This window comes from Poeciliopsis prolifica, unplaced genomic scaffold (assembly GCF_027474105.1).
Source record: "Poeciliopsis prolifica strain line A6 unplaced genomic scaffold, Auburn_PproV2 SCAFFOLD015, whole genome shotgun sequence".
Classification (NCBI taxonomy): domain Eukaryota; kingdom Metazoa; phylum Chordata; class Actinopteri; order Cyprinodontiformes; family Poeciliidae; genus Poeciliopsis; species Poeciliopsis prolifica.
In genome coordinates this window covers 6910273-6924274 of record NW_026562390.1, presented here as the reverse complement: position 1 = coordinate 6924274, position 14002 = coordinate 6910273, and the positions used below count along the sequence as shown (strand labels likewise).

Here is a 14002-nt window from a genome sequence, read left to right as displayed (position 1 = left end):
TAAACTGTAAAGAAATCTATTAGGAAGTTGAATATAGTATCTCTTCAGTCTTGTTTCAAACCAACTTTTTTTTCATATCCTTCTCAATTCTGATTATTAATGAATAATCATTTAGGGTAGCATTTAGGGTATTGAGACCCATTTTTTAAAGCCTTGTAAGATGGTTTTAGTCCCCAATGTCCATCTTCAAAAAACCTATGAAATACACCTGCTTCTACTTTGCTTACTCCATGAAAACATGTTTTAAACTTCTCTAGAATAAGAACAGGAACCTGCATGAAGGTAGATGTTTGAGATACATCACAGGCCTGTGGGCATCACATTTCCTTTGACTTCTAATCCAACTTGTTGAGTCAATAGATGTAGCAGATGGGAAGTCATTGAGAGAGCATGTCCCACCTCCTAACCCCCCAAAAAATTACAGACACATCTGGGCTGGGCTTTCTTCAGTGGTTACAGTTGTTCTTCAAAACGTAAAGGGTTCTAAAGAGGTAACAACAACAAAGGCCCATGAGCAGCTTGTGCTTCATTACTTCAGTCTACCTGAACAAATGAAAAATTATGAAAAAAAATAGAACTCCATCACAAATCCAAAACATTTTTAATAATTAAATAACATGAGGTGAAAACAAGGAAATGTGTTAAACCAAAGATTAGATGTGTGTAGAAGACGTGAGCTGCATCAGAAATGCGCACGAGTGACAGAGCAGTTTAATAGATGAGCCAGTCAGATCGCTGGCACAGCAGTAAAAATAAACACATCATCCACAGTCCTGGTGCTGTTCATCTGCTGCAGCTTCAAAATCTTCTCCAATTTACAAGTCTGTGAGAAAGATGGTGGGGGGGAATGAGGAGCAGAACATGGAGGAGGAGGAGAAGAGGGGGCTTCAGCGTAGGCAGGAGGATGGGTCATCTCCTAAACTTGCGGAAGGGCCTGCTCTGGTTACTGTGGTGCGATTTAGAGTAGGGCTCCCAGCGCTTCCTCTCAGGCGGTTTGTTGTAAACATAGGCCGACGGGCCCGAGTAGCTATCATCTGGATTCTCCTCCATCATCTGGAGCTTGGCCTCAATGGCACGGATCTTAGCGCTCGTGCTGGAGAGGTAGGGTGAAAACAAAAAGTCAGAGTGTTGTTGGCAATGAGGGCAAGAGGAGACGGAGAACTGAGGGAGGAGAAGAAGAAAAAAAAATGTAGGCAATATCAGTTTTACTGGCAGGTGGGGAAGATTACAAAAAAACTGAGATCAACAACCGGGCTGCGCAGAAAGCTTGTATTTAAATGAGAGAGAGTGTGGAGGAGCAAAAGAGACAGGACTTCAGAAACAATTGTGGGGCTTGTGTGACAGAGAGTAGACAAGGTATGGGTAAAGGTAGGAGAAGTATCCTAAAAGGAGAAGGAAGGGGTGGGGAAGTGTATGAATCTATAGGTGTTTCAACACAATATAGATGTGGGGTTCACACCACAGAGGTGAAGTATGCTATTATGTCCCAGAAAACCTGACGGATTTTACTTTTCTCTGTGTTTATTGGAGCTGACAGTGTTTGGCTGGTGGGTGTTTATAGCGATAGGCCTGCATGAACCCTCATGTTCGGCTAGTTAAAGCACAACGATTAGTTACACCGGCATTAAGATCATGCTAACTTCTGACCTAAACGTTACATACAATTTAAATACCTTTGACGCCTTATTAGTTAGTGACTAATCCAGTTTGTGCTGGTCTACGTTTCTTCGGAATGACAACAGAAAACTGAGCAAGTAGAGATTACTCTGAGAAACACCATTTAAAACAATGAAAAAAGATGCAGTTCTTAAATTTTCGTACATGGTTTAGTCAGGTATTGAGACAACAGTGGAAAAGAAATGCATACAATTTAAAAAGCTTCCTGTTTTAGGTCAGTTAGGGTTAACATTTGTTTCTATTTGCTAAACACCAGAAAAATTAGACTACCTTAGAGTATTTCTTCATGACTTTGTTCAAATTCAGAAGATTTTTGTTTTTCTGTTTTGACTGTTTTGGAAATACTAAGTTGTGGCTTTGTAAGCGTTTGAGTTAAGTAGCAGCACATCTGTTGATGTCAGGCGAGATTTCAGGAAGAGAAAATTGAACCTTCACGAGGCTGATTCATCTTTAGATACAGTTTCCTGATCCCTGAAGTTGGGACTCATCTGTTCAAACAATTATATCCAAGCATTAACACCATGAGGATGCTCAGCCATTATTACTGCTCAGGAAAAAACACTAAATCTGTGCCTCAGAGATTAATATGTTTTGGTGCAAAATGGGAATATCAACCAAAGACTAAAGTGAAAAGACCTTGTGAAGATGCTTCCTGAATCTGTTAAAAGCATCTCATTATCCACAGTAGAAAAAACACAAGCAACAAAAAACACATGTACAACATTGTACTGAAAGACCATTCAGCAAGGAAGAAGCCATAACTTCAAAAGCACCATGAAAAACAGATTACAGTTCTGCAAGCAACAAAGGCTCTAATTTGTGGTCTGATCATTGTTACACTTGGAGGAAAAGCAGAGAACAGCTTGCTTGAGAACATCTTCCCAACTGTGAAGGGAAAAGTCTGGAACAGTTCTTTTTTCAAACCAAATAGTCTTTTTCCATCTGATCCAGACTTGCAAAATGAAATGGGATACCAACCTGAGGTTGCTTGTTGTAATAGAGCCTGCCTCTGTTGAACCACTGCATGACGGTTCCAGGCTCGCAGGCATCGTTTTCTCGTTGCGAAAACCTTCAAACCTCTGTGAAGAATAAGTGGCGATAAAAAAGAAAGAAAGATGGCAAGGGACAAACAGATGGAAAATAAATTTAAAAAAAACAAGAAGCAAAAAACAGACATGAAGACAATCACAAATTATGGATAATAAAACAAAAAGCTGTCAGCATAAGATTAAATATTTTCTGTTGAATAAGTAGAAGAGGAAGAAAGATTTCTATTAGTAGCAATCAGAGCAAAGTAAACACAACAGCAGTCATCTGGAAATTGAACACGGACGGACTCAGTTCCACATGTACGATCAACAAAAAAACTTCTGAACTTTCTCCTCGTCCAGTCAAGCAAATATTAACCAATCGGTGCGCTGCGTCCAGCTCAGTCACACCCTAAGAGACGAGTGAGGATAATGTTGGACCATCTGATGAGCAACAACAAACATCTGCACTCATTCCTCTCAAAACCACCTTCCAATTCACCGTGTAACCTGCAGAGAGAAAAAAAACACAAACAAAACAAAGGATGATGATCACATGACAGGTTATTTCTGTTGCTTCCTGTGAGACTCTCCATTAATAGACACATTTATAGACCTTGTTCTCAAGCTACACTGGTGGAATTAAAACCCGCGTACTGCTCAGTGACATAAGAAATGCATAGAACGTGAAACAATGACGTTTCCCCCGGCCAGGACCCTTCCCTTCCACCTATTCCTCCAGGCCGGAATGCCAGGAGCATAGAGCCAATGAGGCTGGAATAATCTGTAAACAATCCAGGAGAGCTCAGAAAAAAAATGTTTCAGGTGGGTCAGTTAAATCTCTGCATTGCAGGTTCCTTTTAACAGCTACTCTATATTATGAATCAGATTTTTTTAAAGGCTTTGTAAGTGTTAAAAGAACACTATGTATAGGTATGTATTGATATATTTACCTAGTATTTCAGAATTTAAAATAAAGTTAAAAATTCTAATGAAATCAATCCTTGATTTAAGATATTTTCACATGAAGCTGAACACATAGATCAACTATTTGGTATAATATATTTAGAATTTCCTGTATGCCAAAACTGATACAATGATGACATTTTACTAAATGAATATATTACATGTAATCCAATGTGTATATGCAGCAGAAAACCAAACTTGTGCTGCATTTTACTTGAAACTTTTACTTAAGTTTCACAAAGTTACAACACAATAACTGAAGATAAAATTATAAAATATAATTACTTCTTTAGGGAAAATAAATTAGATTTTGACTTCTGTTTAATAAAAAATGTATTTTAAATCATTTATTAAATTGCAAAGATGTTTGTTAAACGTCAGGAGATTGACTTGGATCTTTATATTTCAGACTGGTTTATAAATATTTTCAATACATGCAGCCAGTGAGTTACTTATTTGACATCTTTTGGCAGCTCCAGGGGTTAAACTCTAAGAGGAAATGCCCTAGAATCATCTCCACCAAAGGAGAGTCCAAGCAGCTCTGTGCTCTTGACTGGTTTCAGATTTGGTCAAACACTATCATTGGGGTAGAAGTGAAGGAGGCCATCTTGAACCAAGCCGAAAGCATGATCTAAGATGCTATAAGGAAACAAAATCTGCTAAATTCTTCCAAAGTGAAACAACTGTCAAATCAGCTTGAAGTGCTTCACACAGAATGTGGCTTAGAGTTAGCTAGAGTACGGTTCCCACACAATCTTTTCCAGATTCTGGTTCTGGTTTAAGACATTTTCAAAAACACAGCAAAACTTGGCACAGAAATTATGGCATATATTTTTGCAGGATGGATGGATGCATAAATCAAAAAACAAATGTTTTTCAAAATCAGAATGTATCTGCATAAATGTGAAATTTGACATTGGTGTCACATGCTCCCAGAATACAGACATGAAATATGAATAAATAAACATTAGAAGAGATAAGAACACTATATACAGATATATATTTATATGCTTATCTAATATTTTTTTCTTAAAAATGGTGCAAATATACTTGTCTTTTTTTACAGCTGACTACTCAAGCTTCAAGGTGTTCACCAGAGAGACAGAAATTGTCTCTGGGTTAGCTACATTTTGCAAATAGTGTTCTCTAGTGCTGACATGAAGATAAAAGTTTGTGTCCAGTATGTATGGGATCTGGAGATTTTAGGTAACCTCAGAAAAGGTCTGGAAAATGTAGACAATTTGACTGCAAGAGTGTAAATAATGATACAAACTTTTAACCCTCATATAATATTTGTAATAAAATATGTAATGATTCTGCTGCATTATATGCAGAAAGTTCAGCAAAACATAGACGAGGGTCCTGACAGCTCAAACTCAATTTCAAATTACCCTCAAAAATACAGTGATGCATAAATTCTTGATATCTGTGAGAATATCAATGCAGATAACGTCCATTACTAATCCAATAAGAAAATTCAGTCCAGCTCCAGATTTATTTAACAGCATGTTGTCAAAGAGGTTGCAGCATTGACCTTCGCCCCCCTCTGTCATGTCTATGTGCATATGTGTGTGTGAAGGGCGGGATTCGTCTCTGTGCAGGATATCCCTTCACCCTTCGTCAGTCAGCTGCCTATTGTTAGACAGCCCTGGGTTTGTGCAGGGCTCTTGCTGCTCTCTGTAAACTGCATATAAAAGAATATAGGATGGAAACTACAAAACTAAATGTTTTTTTTTTATCTTATATTTCAATTCCCTCAACAATATATTATTGATTTCATGCCAGACAAACAGCACACGTTAAAGGTTTAGACAATCAAACAAATTCACTTTGACTTTTACATGCATTTACAGAGCTGTTATGTTAAGCTGTTATGATACAGCATGACACTTACCCTCACCTGAGCGTGCGCCCATCGCACAACCAGCTTCTTGGATAAAGCTAGCTTTCCATTTAAACACTGGATTGCCCTCTCTGCCTCCTGAAGGCAACACAAAGAAGAGGAAAGAGGGACAAAAGACTGTTCAAAATGATCACTAAAATCCGTGTGTAATTACATCCACACCATTAAATCATTAGATAAATGATGATAGATGGCAAAGAGACAATCTGCTTACAAAAGACCGAAGGTAAATCATGCGTACCACATTCTAGCTTCGTCTCATCAAATGTGCGAGCGGCTTTTATGTAAAACTATATTCCTGAAGTTCTTTATCTGACCGTGTCTATAAGCGAGTGAGTGCGAGTGTGTAAGATAAACAGCCACTTCCTCTGTATAATCCTGTTGGGAGGGCTTCATATCCCACTGATAGACACTAGCTGTGAAACGAGATGCTTATCACGATCCCAAGGCACACTCCAAAACAAATACTGCCTGACAAAACCTGTGAAGTTGACCGCAGTCTTTTTAAATCCTTTTATTTTATTTCTTTTTCCCTAGAAACACGGTCCACTTCAATGAAAACAAACAGTGAGTTCCTGCCTTCTCGTGAAGTTTATTGAACAATTTCACTTTAAATTTTATAGCAAATGAATGGCCCTTCTCTGATAAAATATACAGACTCCATCTGCGAGAGTCAATATGAAAAACGTTTCTGCTTTCGCTCCCCTCTGAATGTGTGCACAAACAAAATGGGTTCATTGACAACAAAAAAGAGGTTGTAGTACAACTTACCTCCAGAAACCCAAATTATATGTGCAGAGTATTTAAAACAAATCAGATTTTTTTAAAAAAATAGATGCATGTCTGATTTGTTTACCTCTCTGGTGCTGAAATTGACAAAGCAGTAGCCACGTGGCTGCCCCTCCAAAGGCCCGGACTTATGAAACAGGAAGTCAAACTGTTTAACTTTGCCAAATTTCTCCAAAAGCTTCACCAGGTGATACCTGTCAGGAGAATGAAAAGAAAGGCAAACAAAAAAGGGTAGTCAAAAAATATATACGTTAAGTCATGAAACAAGATTAAACACCTATTTGCACATACTGAATTAATGAATGCATAAAAACATTCTGAGCAATAAATTAATTGGAATTTTGTGGAAAAACAACCAAATGAAGCTCAAAACACATCAAAACAAAAACATTTTAAGTGATCAGAACAATTTCACAAAATGCATTTCCCATGATTATTAACCAACAATATTTTTAAACTTAATCTAAAAGTATTCAACCTTTATGAAGAATCAGAAACTAAAACTTCCAGATATCATCACCTTCCTAAAATAATGGCTGAATTGATTTTAAAAAGTGAATAAATAAGTAACTTTTGGCGAAATGATTACTTAGGACATTATTTCAGAAAGGTGACAATATCTTTCATCTTATATGTTATTTTATTATGAATAAAAATAATAAAAAAAAAAAAAAACAAGAAGACAAGCTTAAAATAATTTTGCCACTGCTTGTTGAATGTGTCAGACCGGGCTAATGAGAATGACAGCTTTCTCTCCTTGACACCTTTTTAGCAGCAGGCCAGCTGGTGTGGCCAGCCACTAACAGTAAATCTCTTATTGAGACAATGCTGAGGATACAGTAGCAGGACAATGAGGGAATAAAACAGAGGAAGTCTCAAATCCCCCCTGAGCCCTGGAGTTCGGCACAAACAACCTCCAATGACGACGTAGAAGCCGCAGGGCACCGCCGGACTGAGGATGACGACAGATATGCGGCCATTAAAGAGATATGCAGCATGTGTGCGTGTATGTGTGTATGTGTGTGTGTTATGACCATTAGCAGTCATGGGCATAAATTGTTTCTCCAACAGCACAGAAGAGTTTTAAGTTCAGGGGCACTCAAAGAACACATTTATTTATTCTGGAAACAGCCAGAAGATTGTTAGTGGGCACTAAAACAAGTAAGTTACGCTTGTTTGGATTATAACAATTATTTCTACTTACTGAAAACCAGAATGAAGAAGTGCATGCATACTGGAAAGTCACACAAAAACAATATAATTTCCAATAAACCCACATTTATCCCACTTCTCCTTTTCTCATCTGTTATTACTATCCTTCCAGCTCTTCTTGTGATCTTCAGCATCTTAAGTACTGTCATCAGGGCACCTACTGCAGTCAGACTCAATCTAAGAGCTGGAATATATTACTGGTATGCAAAGAGTCAAATCTTGACACCCTCAGAAAATACTGCATTCCACAACAATCTTAATTCTCACAGCAAAACTATGATTAAAATTTATTTAGGATATATTATGTTTATATTATATTATATTATTCATTGTAGAGGAATTGCTATGGTGCCAATGGCTGAGGTTTTGATTATTCTTTCATAAAACAATTTAAACCCTAACATTCATGTTTTACTTTCCTAATGTTCCTTGATTAAAGGTTACAGAGGAGTTTAAAGACGTCATATTTCATATGACATGAAGGCACTTTGAATGGTTAAAGCACTGCTGTCACTGATCCTTTCTGAACTGAAGCACTGCTTATCCCCATTTCAAATTAAGAATCATTTCATGTTACTGATCAGATGGAAAGAGCCGCAGAGCTGCAGAAGAACGCAGTTTCTGAACACTATTCTGCAAAGTGCAAACCTGTTTGAAAACTATCAAATCACTGGTCACTGGTTTGTCCTTTAAGCAACATCTGCATGGACCAAGTGATGGTCCATGAAGAGTCCTAATGACGACACAACTAAAACTACCTGCTGGAAAAATTATTACAGTTGTTGCTATGCAATACTCTGTGAATATTTTCCACATTAATCACTTTATGACTAAAATGCAGAACACTAAATCTAGGAAAAAAGGCACACTGTAGCTGTGAGAAAAGGTTAATATTTCTTCAACAATGTTAGCATTATATTTAAAAAAATATTGCTATTTTCTTAATGTCAAACCTCACTGGAAGATGGTAAAGACACACTATTAGTCAATCACTAGCTCCCTCTCAACACTGTCTCTGCTCCTCACTGGGCATCTTTAGTCATAGCTCACCTTTTAGGTTTGTATGTCACACCAGACAATAGAAAAAGTTTTGATCCGTTTACATTTTCCTCTGTAATTAATCATCTGATGGAGTCACTTCAAAGTTCTTGAACAAAATGAAACAGTGCCGATTAATGATCCTTTATGAATGCCTTACAAAAAACAAAAATAAACTCACGTTGAAAATAAATCAACAAAAACCGTCACTGAAGACCTTCCTGTGTTTTTGTTGGCATTTCTGAGTGTAACTGCTCAGGCCCGAGAGTGACCCCCAGGTGCTTTGTGTAACTGTTCAGAGGGGCTTAAAGCTGCAGTCTTTTATTGTTTAGGCAGTTGTTATTTTTAAGTCCATAAGTGGTTTCGTGTTGATGTGTGTGTGTGAGAAACCACAAAAATGACTGTGTGACGTGACCATGCAAGCATGCGCTATGTGTGTTGGAAATGGACTCAGTGCTGGATGCTGAGGATGAATCAGGGGGAGGAGGGAGTTGAGCAACAGGTTGCACTAATGTCTTCCACCTCTCTCTCTCTATGAGTCCCTAGTGGGCCGCAGGCGACAGAATTTCTGATTTTCCCAGACAACACCCTAAAGGTCTCCCACCTGGAGGTGGTTCATCATGCGCTGCATAAATGTAGAAAGAAAAATCAGAGCTAAAAATGGATCTGATTTCTAACCTTGTTCTAATGTAAGAATTAACTTCGATGTTGATCAACAACAAGACAACTTCGACTTAACAAATTTTAAGACCGCTGTTTCCAGCAACCAAAGAGCAGCAATTTAATTTGCAATTCATCAAATTTCACACAATTATTCTATTTAGCCATATGCTACTTCATATGTTTATTTTTAGAACAGATTAAACTCCAAGAACATTTTTTGGGACACTGTAGTGAGCTGAGCTACAATGGGTTGTGCCTCCTGGGGGCTATAAAACCCACCAGAGGAAGAGGGGGAGGGAGGTGGGAAAGAGGAGAGGAAAAGGGAGGGAAAGGTGGGTAAAGGGAGAGTAAAGTTCAGATAGGGGATGTTGACAACAAGGTGAAAGGTGTGGGAGAAGGACGATTAAGCTGAGGAAAAGAGGAGATTAGAAACCAGGTGAGACAGATACGAGAAGAAGGAAGGAAGAGAAGGTCGCAGACGTCGAGTTAAGAGAAAGATAACAATAGGCCATAAGTGGGATAAGTGTAAGTTAGGAGGAAAAACGGGCTTCAAGTTTAGGATTTCTGCAGTTTCTTCATCCTATGGTGGAGAAATGAGTCATTGCTGGTGGTTATCGTCCAAGTTCGCTAATAAAAACACGACAAACGCCAGGCCCACGACACTGCATGTAACACGAGGTCCAGAGAGGGAACAACGAGGAAGACTGTGATGGATTACCACAGAGCAGGCAAAAGCACAAAAACACAAATGTGTGTTGAAAGTTTCAGTAACACCTGAATTTGCCTCAGGCCTCAATTGTGTGCAAGAAAAAGTGGAGTGTTTGTCTCTTTAACTTTACACAGCTACATAGAAAACACAACAGATTGGGTTGATGTGCTACTTTCTTCATCGTTGCATCCTTTATGATCCAATACTTTGCTCAGAACAACCATAGCAGAAAAGAACTTTGCAAAAAATATTCCTCTAACTTGAACATCTTCTATGATGCTAAAAACCAAACTTTGATGCATTTATTAGACTTTTTGGTAATAAACAAGTAGTTTATATGAATAAGAGTAAGAAATAGCCATCTAATTACTGTTTATATACACTTATCCAGAGAGGGCCTATATGTAGTTATTAGGTGAAAGGCAGGACAAAATACCCATTCAGAAAAACATTCAAAAAGTGTGGCATACAGTATGTACCACTAATCAATACTTTGTAGAATCATTTTCGTCTTTAATTATTTCTGCAAATATGATTGGGCTGCACTTTATCAGCTATCATTTCCTTTCACGTTATAATTATGCAAAACTCTTTGAGTATCACAAAAATTCTAATCAGTGGATCAAAGTGTGTTTGTTACATGGCAAAGTGCAAAAAGATTACAAAATGAATTCAATTCCTTAAATATTTATGCAAATAAATAAAAAGTAAAAAATTTCATCTTAAAAATATAATTCACTTACTCTACGATACATGTTAAGTTGGTTTCCACACACATTCTGCGTTTTTACACGGTTTTGAAGAAAACATTGTTAGCTAGTTAATTAGCTGAAATAAACAACGAACTAATCTTATTCACTGTTGATTTGAAATGTGTCAAAGCAGTGCAGTGTGTTCAGCTCCTGGTCTCCCCTCTGCATCCAGTTTGGTTTCACAGGAGAGTCCTGCATGTTTTATCCTGGAGTTAATTAATCTTCCCAATCAGTAACAGGGGCCACGTGCATTTCTCTTGTTTTCCCTCCCTGTGCTGAACCACTGGACTATTTAAAGAGAAGGAGAAGCAGAACAGAGCATGGTAAGGGGAAGGAAACGCCTGTCTAGACGCCCACCAGAACCTGGGCCCGTACATTCTCCAGCAGCCCCCCCAACAGGCTTCGTAGCACACCCCTCACCCTAAAAATGTTTTCTGAATATTTTTATGAATCAGACTATGTGGCAGGAGAAGATGCATGCAAGCGAGTGAGACAAAGTGAGTTAATGATGTTCAGACTCTTGTATGAGTTGAAGCTTGCTCCTCGACAAGCTGCCACTCAAACGTCTGGTGTAGGTTTTAACACCTTCACACACAGATACAAACACACACACCCACACACCTTCAGGTTGACACAGAGAGAGTAAACAGGGCAGGTGAGTGAGGAATGATGGCTGCTCCTTAGCAGAGCAGGTCTCCGCGCCTCACTGCATCTCCTTCACACACCCAGGCTCGTCTGCTCTGTCTCAGACCATGACACACACACACACACACACACACGCCAGCTCACACTCAACATACACAGCTAATTAATCATACATGTAGCCACAATATGTTGCCTCCTATGTGACATAGCCATACATGTTAAAACTAAACTCATAGGTTCATACTATAAACTCTATTATGGCATCACTTTTTAAAAACTGCATGAAGGATATTTATTACCTTGTAGAGGCTTATGACACCACATTGTAATAAAATTTTATTCTGCATTTTAACACTTTTTAATCAGGGATATATTTATATAAAGATAAGTAAAGCTGACACCTTTAGGATCGTGGTATATAATAATTGACGGGTAAAAGAAGCAGGCTGAGGGCTTTTCTGCACTGAGGGCTTTTCTGCACATACATAAAATAAATGCCGAGCTGAAACTGGAGTGGGTTTACTCACTCTGTGATTTTGGGATCAATGTTGCCAATCCACAGGCGGTTTCCATCATGAGACGCACTCTCTGCAATAATGGAGGCATTTTCCACAGTCTCTGCTGCAGACGACATGTGTACCCTGTGGAAAGTAGATTAAAGCAATGTCACCGAAAACTTTTTATAACAACGTTTTGAGTTCACATATTAACATGGGTTTACAATATGGAGAGAAGATTGTACAGAGCATCCAGGATTTTTGGTCTGGATTTAGTTTTTCACAAACTTGTACAGTTGGTTTAATTTCTATTCATTAATAATGTTATTGTACTCTAATGTGATATATTTATACAATATATCTATATATATATATAGATATATATATATATATCAAAGCCCTTTAATTAATGGGAATGCACTTTCTTTTAACCATAAAAGCAGAAATAAGATTTAAACTTTCTTTGTTGAAGTTTAAAGCTGTAAACATTCAATAAAGAAGATTTTTGTTCACAATTAGAAAACTGGGTAAAAAAAATACAATAAAATCAATGCCTTAGTTTGATAAAACAAGAATCCACAATTTCAATTAGTGATGCATATTAAGAAATATGAATATTGCAAATTTATTATTGTATAATAAAACCTGCCAAAGGAATCTAATAGGAAGACTGCAAAAATATAACTTAACCACTGAGAATTTACATCAACTTTACAAAGCACTGAATGATTATTAGCAAATGTGACCAAACTGAATGAAATAAAACAAAAAAGAAAACTGTAAAGAACTTATGTCTTTATTGACATACTTGAACTATACAAATGAAAATATGAATGTGTCAACAAACCAAAACTGTCATAAGAACAGTTTTTTTGATGATGAACAGTGACTTTTAAAATGTGGAAAGATCAAAATTTGGTCCTGTTAATTTAATGTGCTGAAATCTCCAACTTTTTTCCAAGCAAAAAGTTGGAAAAAAGTTCCAACATTGGAATGAATGCATTAATTCATTCATTCCTTCATTCCAATTTTGTGAATGTAGTAATAGTCAGATAAAGATTAAGGATTTGTTTTTGATTCATAATTGGAACCATCTCAAAATTCCTTATTTTTTTTGTTGGGTTCAAAACATTTTCAGTGTTTGTTAAAGTTAATTGAAGAATTAAAGCAAACTGAACTCAGATGAATGTGTATGTCATTAAGACAAAAACTGAAACTGGTAGGTTAAACTGCAAACAAAAAGACAACTCAAATATTAGCCAGTAAACTCATCATGTGTGCATCTCCAACAAAACTACTAGATTTTTAATTATCTAGCCCCTTGTATTTTTTTAAATTATTTTAATTTTTATTTATTTTTGTATTTTGCTTGTTGTGTTCTCCATTTATTTGAACTGTTGTTTGGCTAAATTGTGGAGAACTTTAATCAGCTTGTACTATTTTCAATGTGCTCCGGAAATAAACGTAACTTTGATCATTTTTATTTTTATTTACACAGGCATGAACTGGTTAAAACAATTGGCAATTTACACCCAAGAATGATCTCCTATGTAATACTTGTCATTTGTTGCAAAGCAAATCACGTCATCTTTCATCTTTTAAAAATATAAAAATAAGTGTTTATTTTCTTTCATATTGATTTACTACTGCTGAAGTGAGTTGTACCTGTTAAAACATTTATTGTCAAGTAAAAAACTAATTTCCTTTTACAAAACGCAATGTTTTAACCTGATCTTAACTAACTCAGCAAGAATGAACTATTCATTACCAGTGTTAATAATTACACGTATTATACAGCACAATACTAAAGTGCTACGTTTTATTGAGAATAACTTTATCTGAGAGTAAAAGCTATGTTTCAAAAGAGAAGTGGGACGTAGCTTCTAGCTGCTCCGACATTACCTTTGTTTGTTCTTCTTCAACAACAAGTCCTACAATTTAATGTTCACTCTAATCCCACTTTTGGGATGATCCAGTGGCGTCAAAACGTCACTGCAATCATCTCAGACCTCAATTGTCCGCCTAAATAACTGACTGAGTTTGTTAGCTCCGAGAGAAAAACACATCCGCTCTGATCCAGCCTGACAACAAAGGCGCAGGGTGATGGCGTAGATTTTTTTTAG

General features: G+C 37.1%; 1 protein-coding gene across 2 annotated transcripts; it reads right to left on the bottom strand.

Moving 5' to 3' along the window:
- Positions 1–584: 584 nt before the first annotated feature.
- Positions 585–13990, bottom strand: rbm18 (RNA binding motif protein 18). 2 transcript variants are annotated; one of them, XM_055040650.1, is made up of 6 exons: positions 13782–13990; positions 11910–12023; positions 6431–6557; positions 5566–5652; positions 2656–2756; positions 585–1093 (listed from the first exon to the last, which is right to left on the bottom strand). In XM_055040650.1, the coding sequence occupies exons 2-6, from the start codon at positions 12014–12016 to the stop codon at positions 910–912; spliced, it is 606 nt and encodes a 201-aa protein (XP_054896625.1). In that variant the 5' UTR covers positions 12017–12023; positions 13782–13990; the 3' UTR covers positions 585–909. The 2 variants fall into 2 exon arrangements, with proteins under 2 accessions (XP_054896625.1, XP_054896626.1); XM_055040651.1 differs by having other exon boundaries at positions 5572–5652.
- Positions 13991–14002: the final 12 nt, after the last annotated feature.

What these genes read in the sequence shown, in the direction of transcription:
- rbm18 (XM_055040650.1), bottom strand. Translation starts at nt 12,016, where the DNA reads ATGTCGTCTGCAGCAGAGACTGTGGAAAATGCCTCCATTATTGCAGAG. An exon ending in ATTGATCCCAAAATCACAGA is followed by an intron (nt 6,558 to 11,909) that starts GTGAGTAAACCC and finishes TTCTCCTGACAG; the next exon opens with GTATCACCTGGTGAAGCTTT. An exon ending in TCAATTTCAGCACCAGAGAG is followed by an intron (nt 5,653 to 6,430) that starts GTAAACAAATCA and finishes TGTTGCCTTCAG; the next exon opens with GAGGCAGAGAGGGCAATCCA.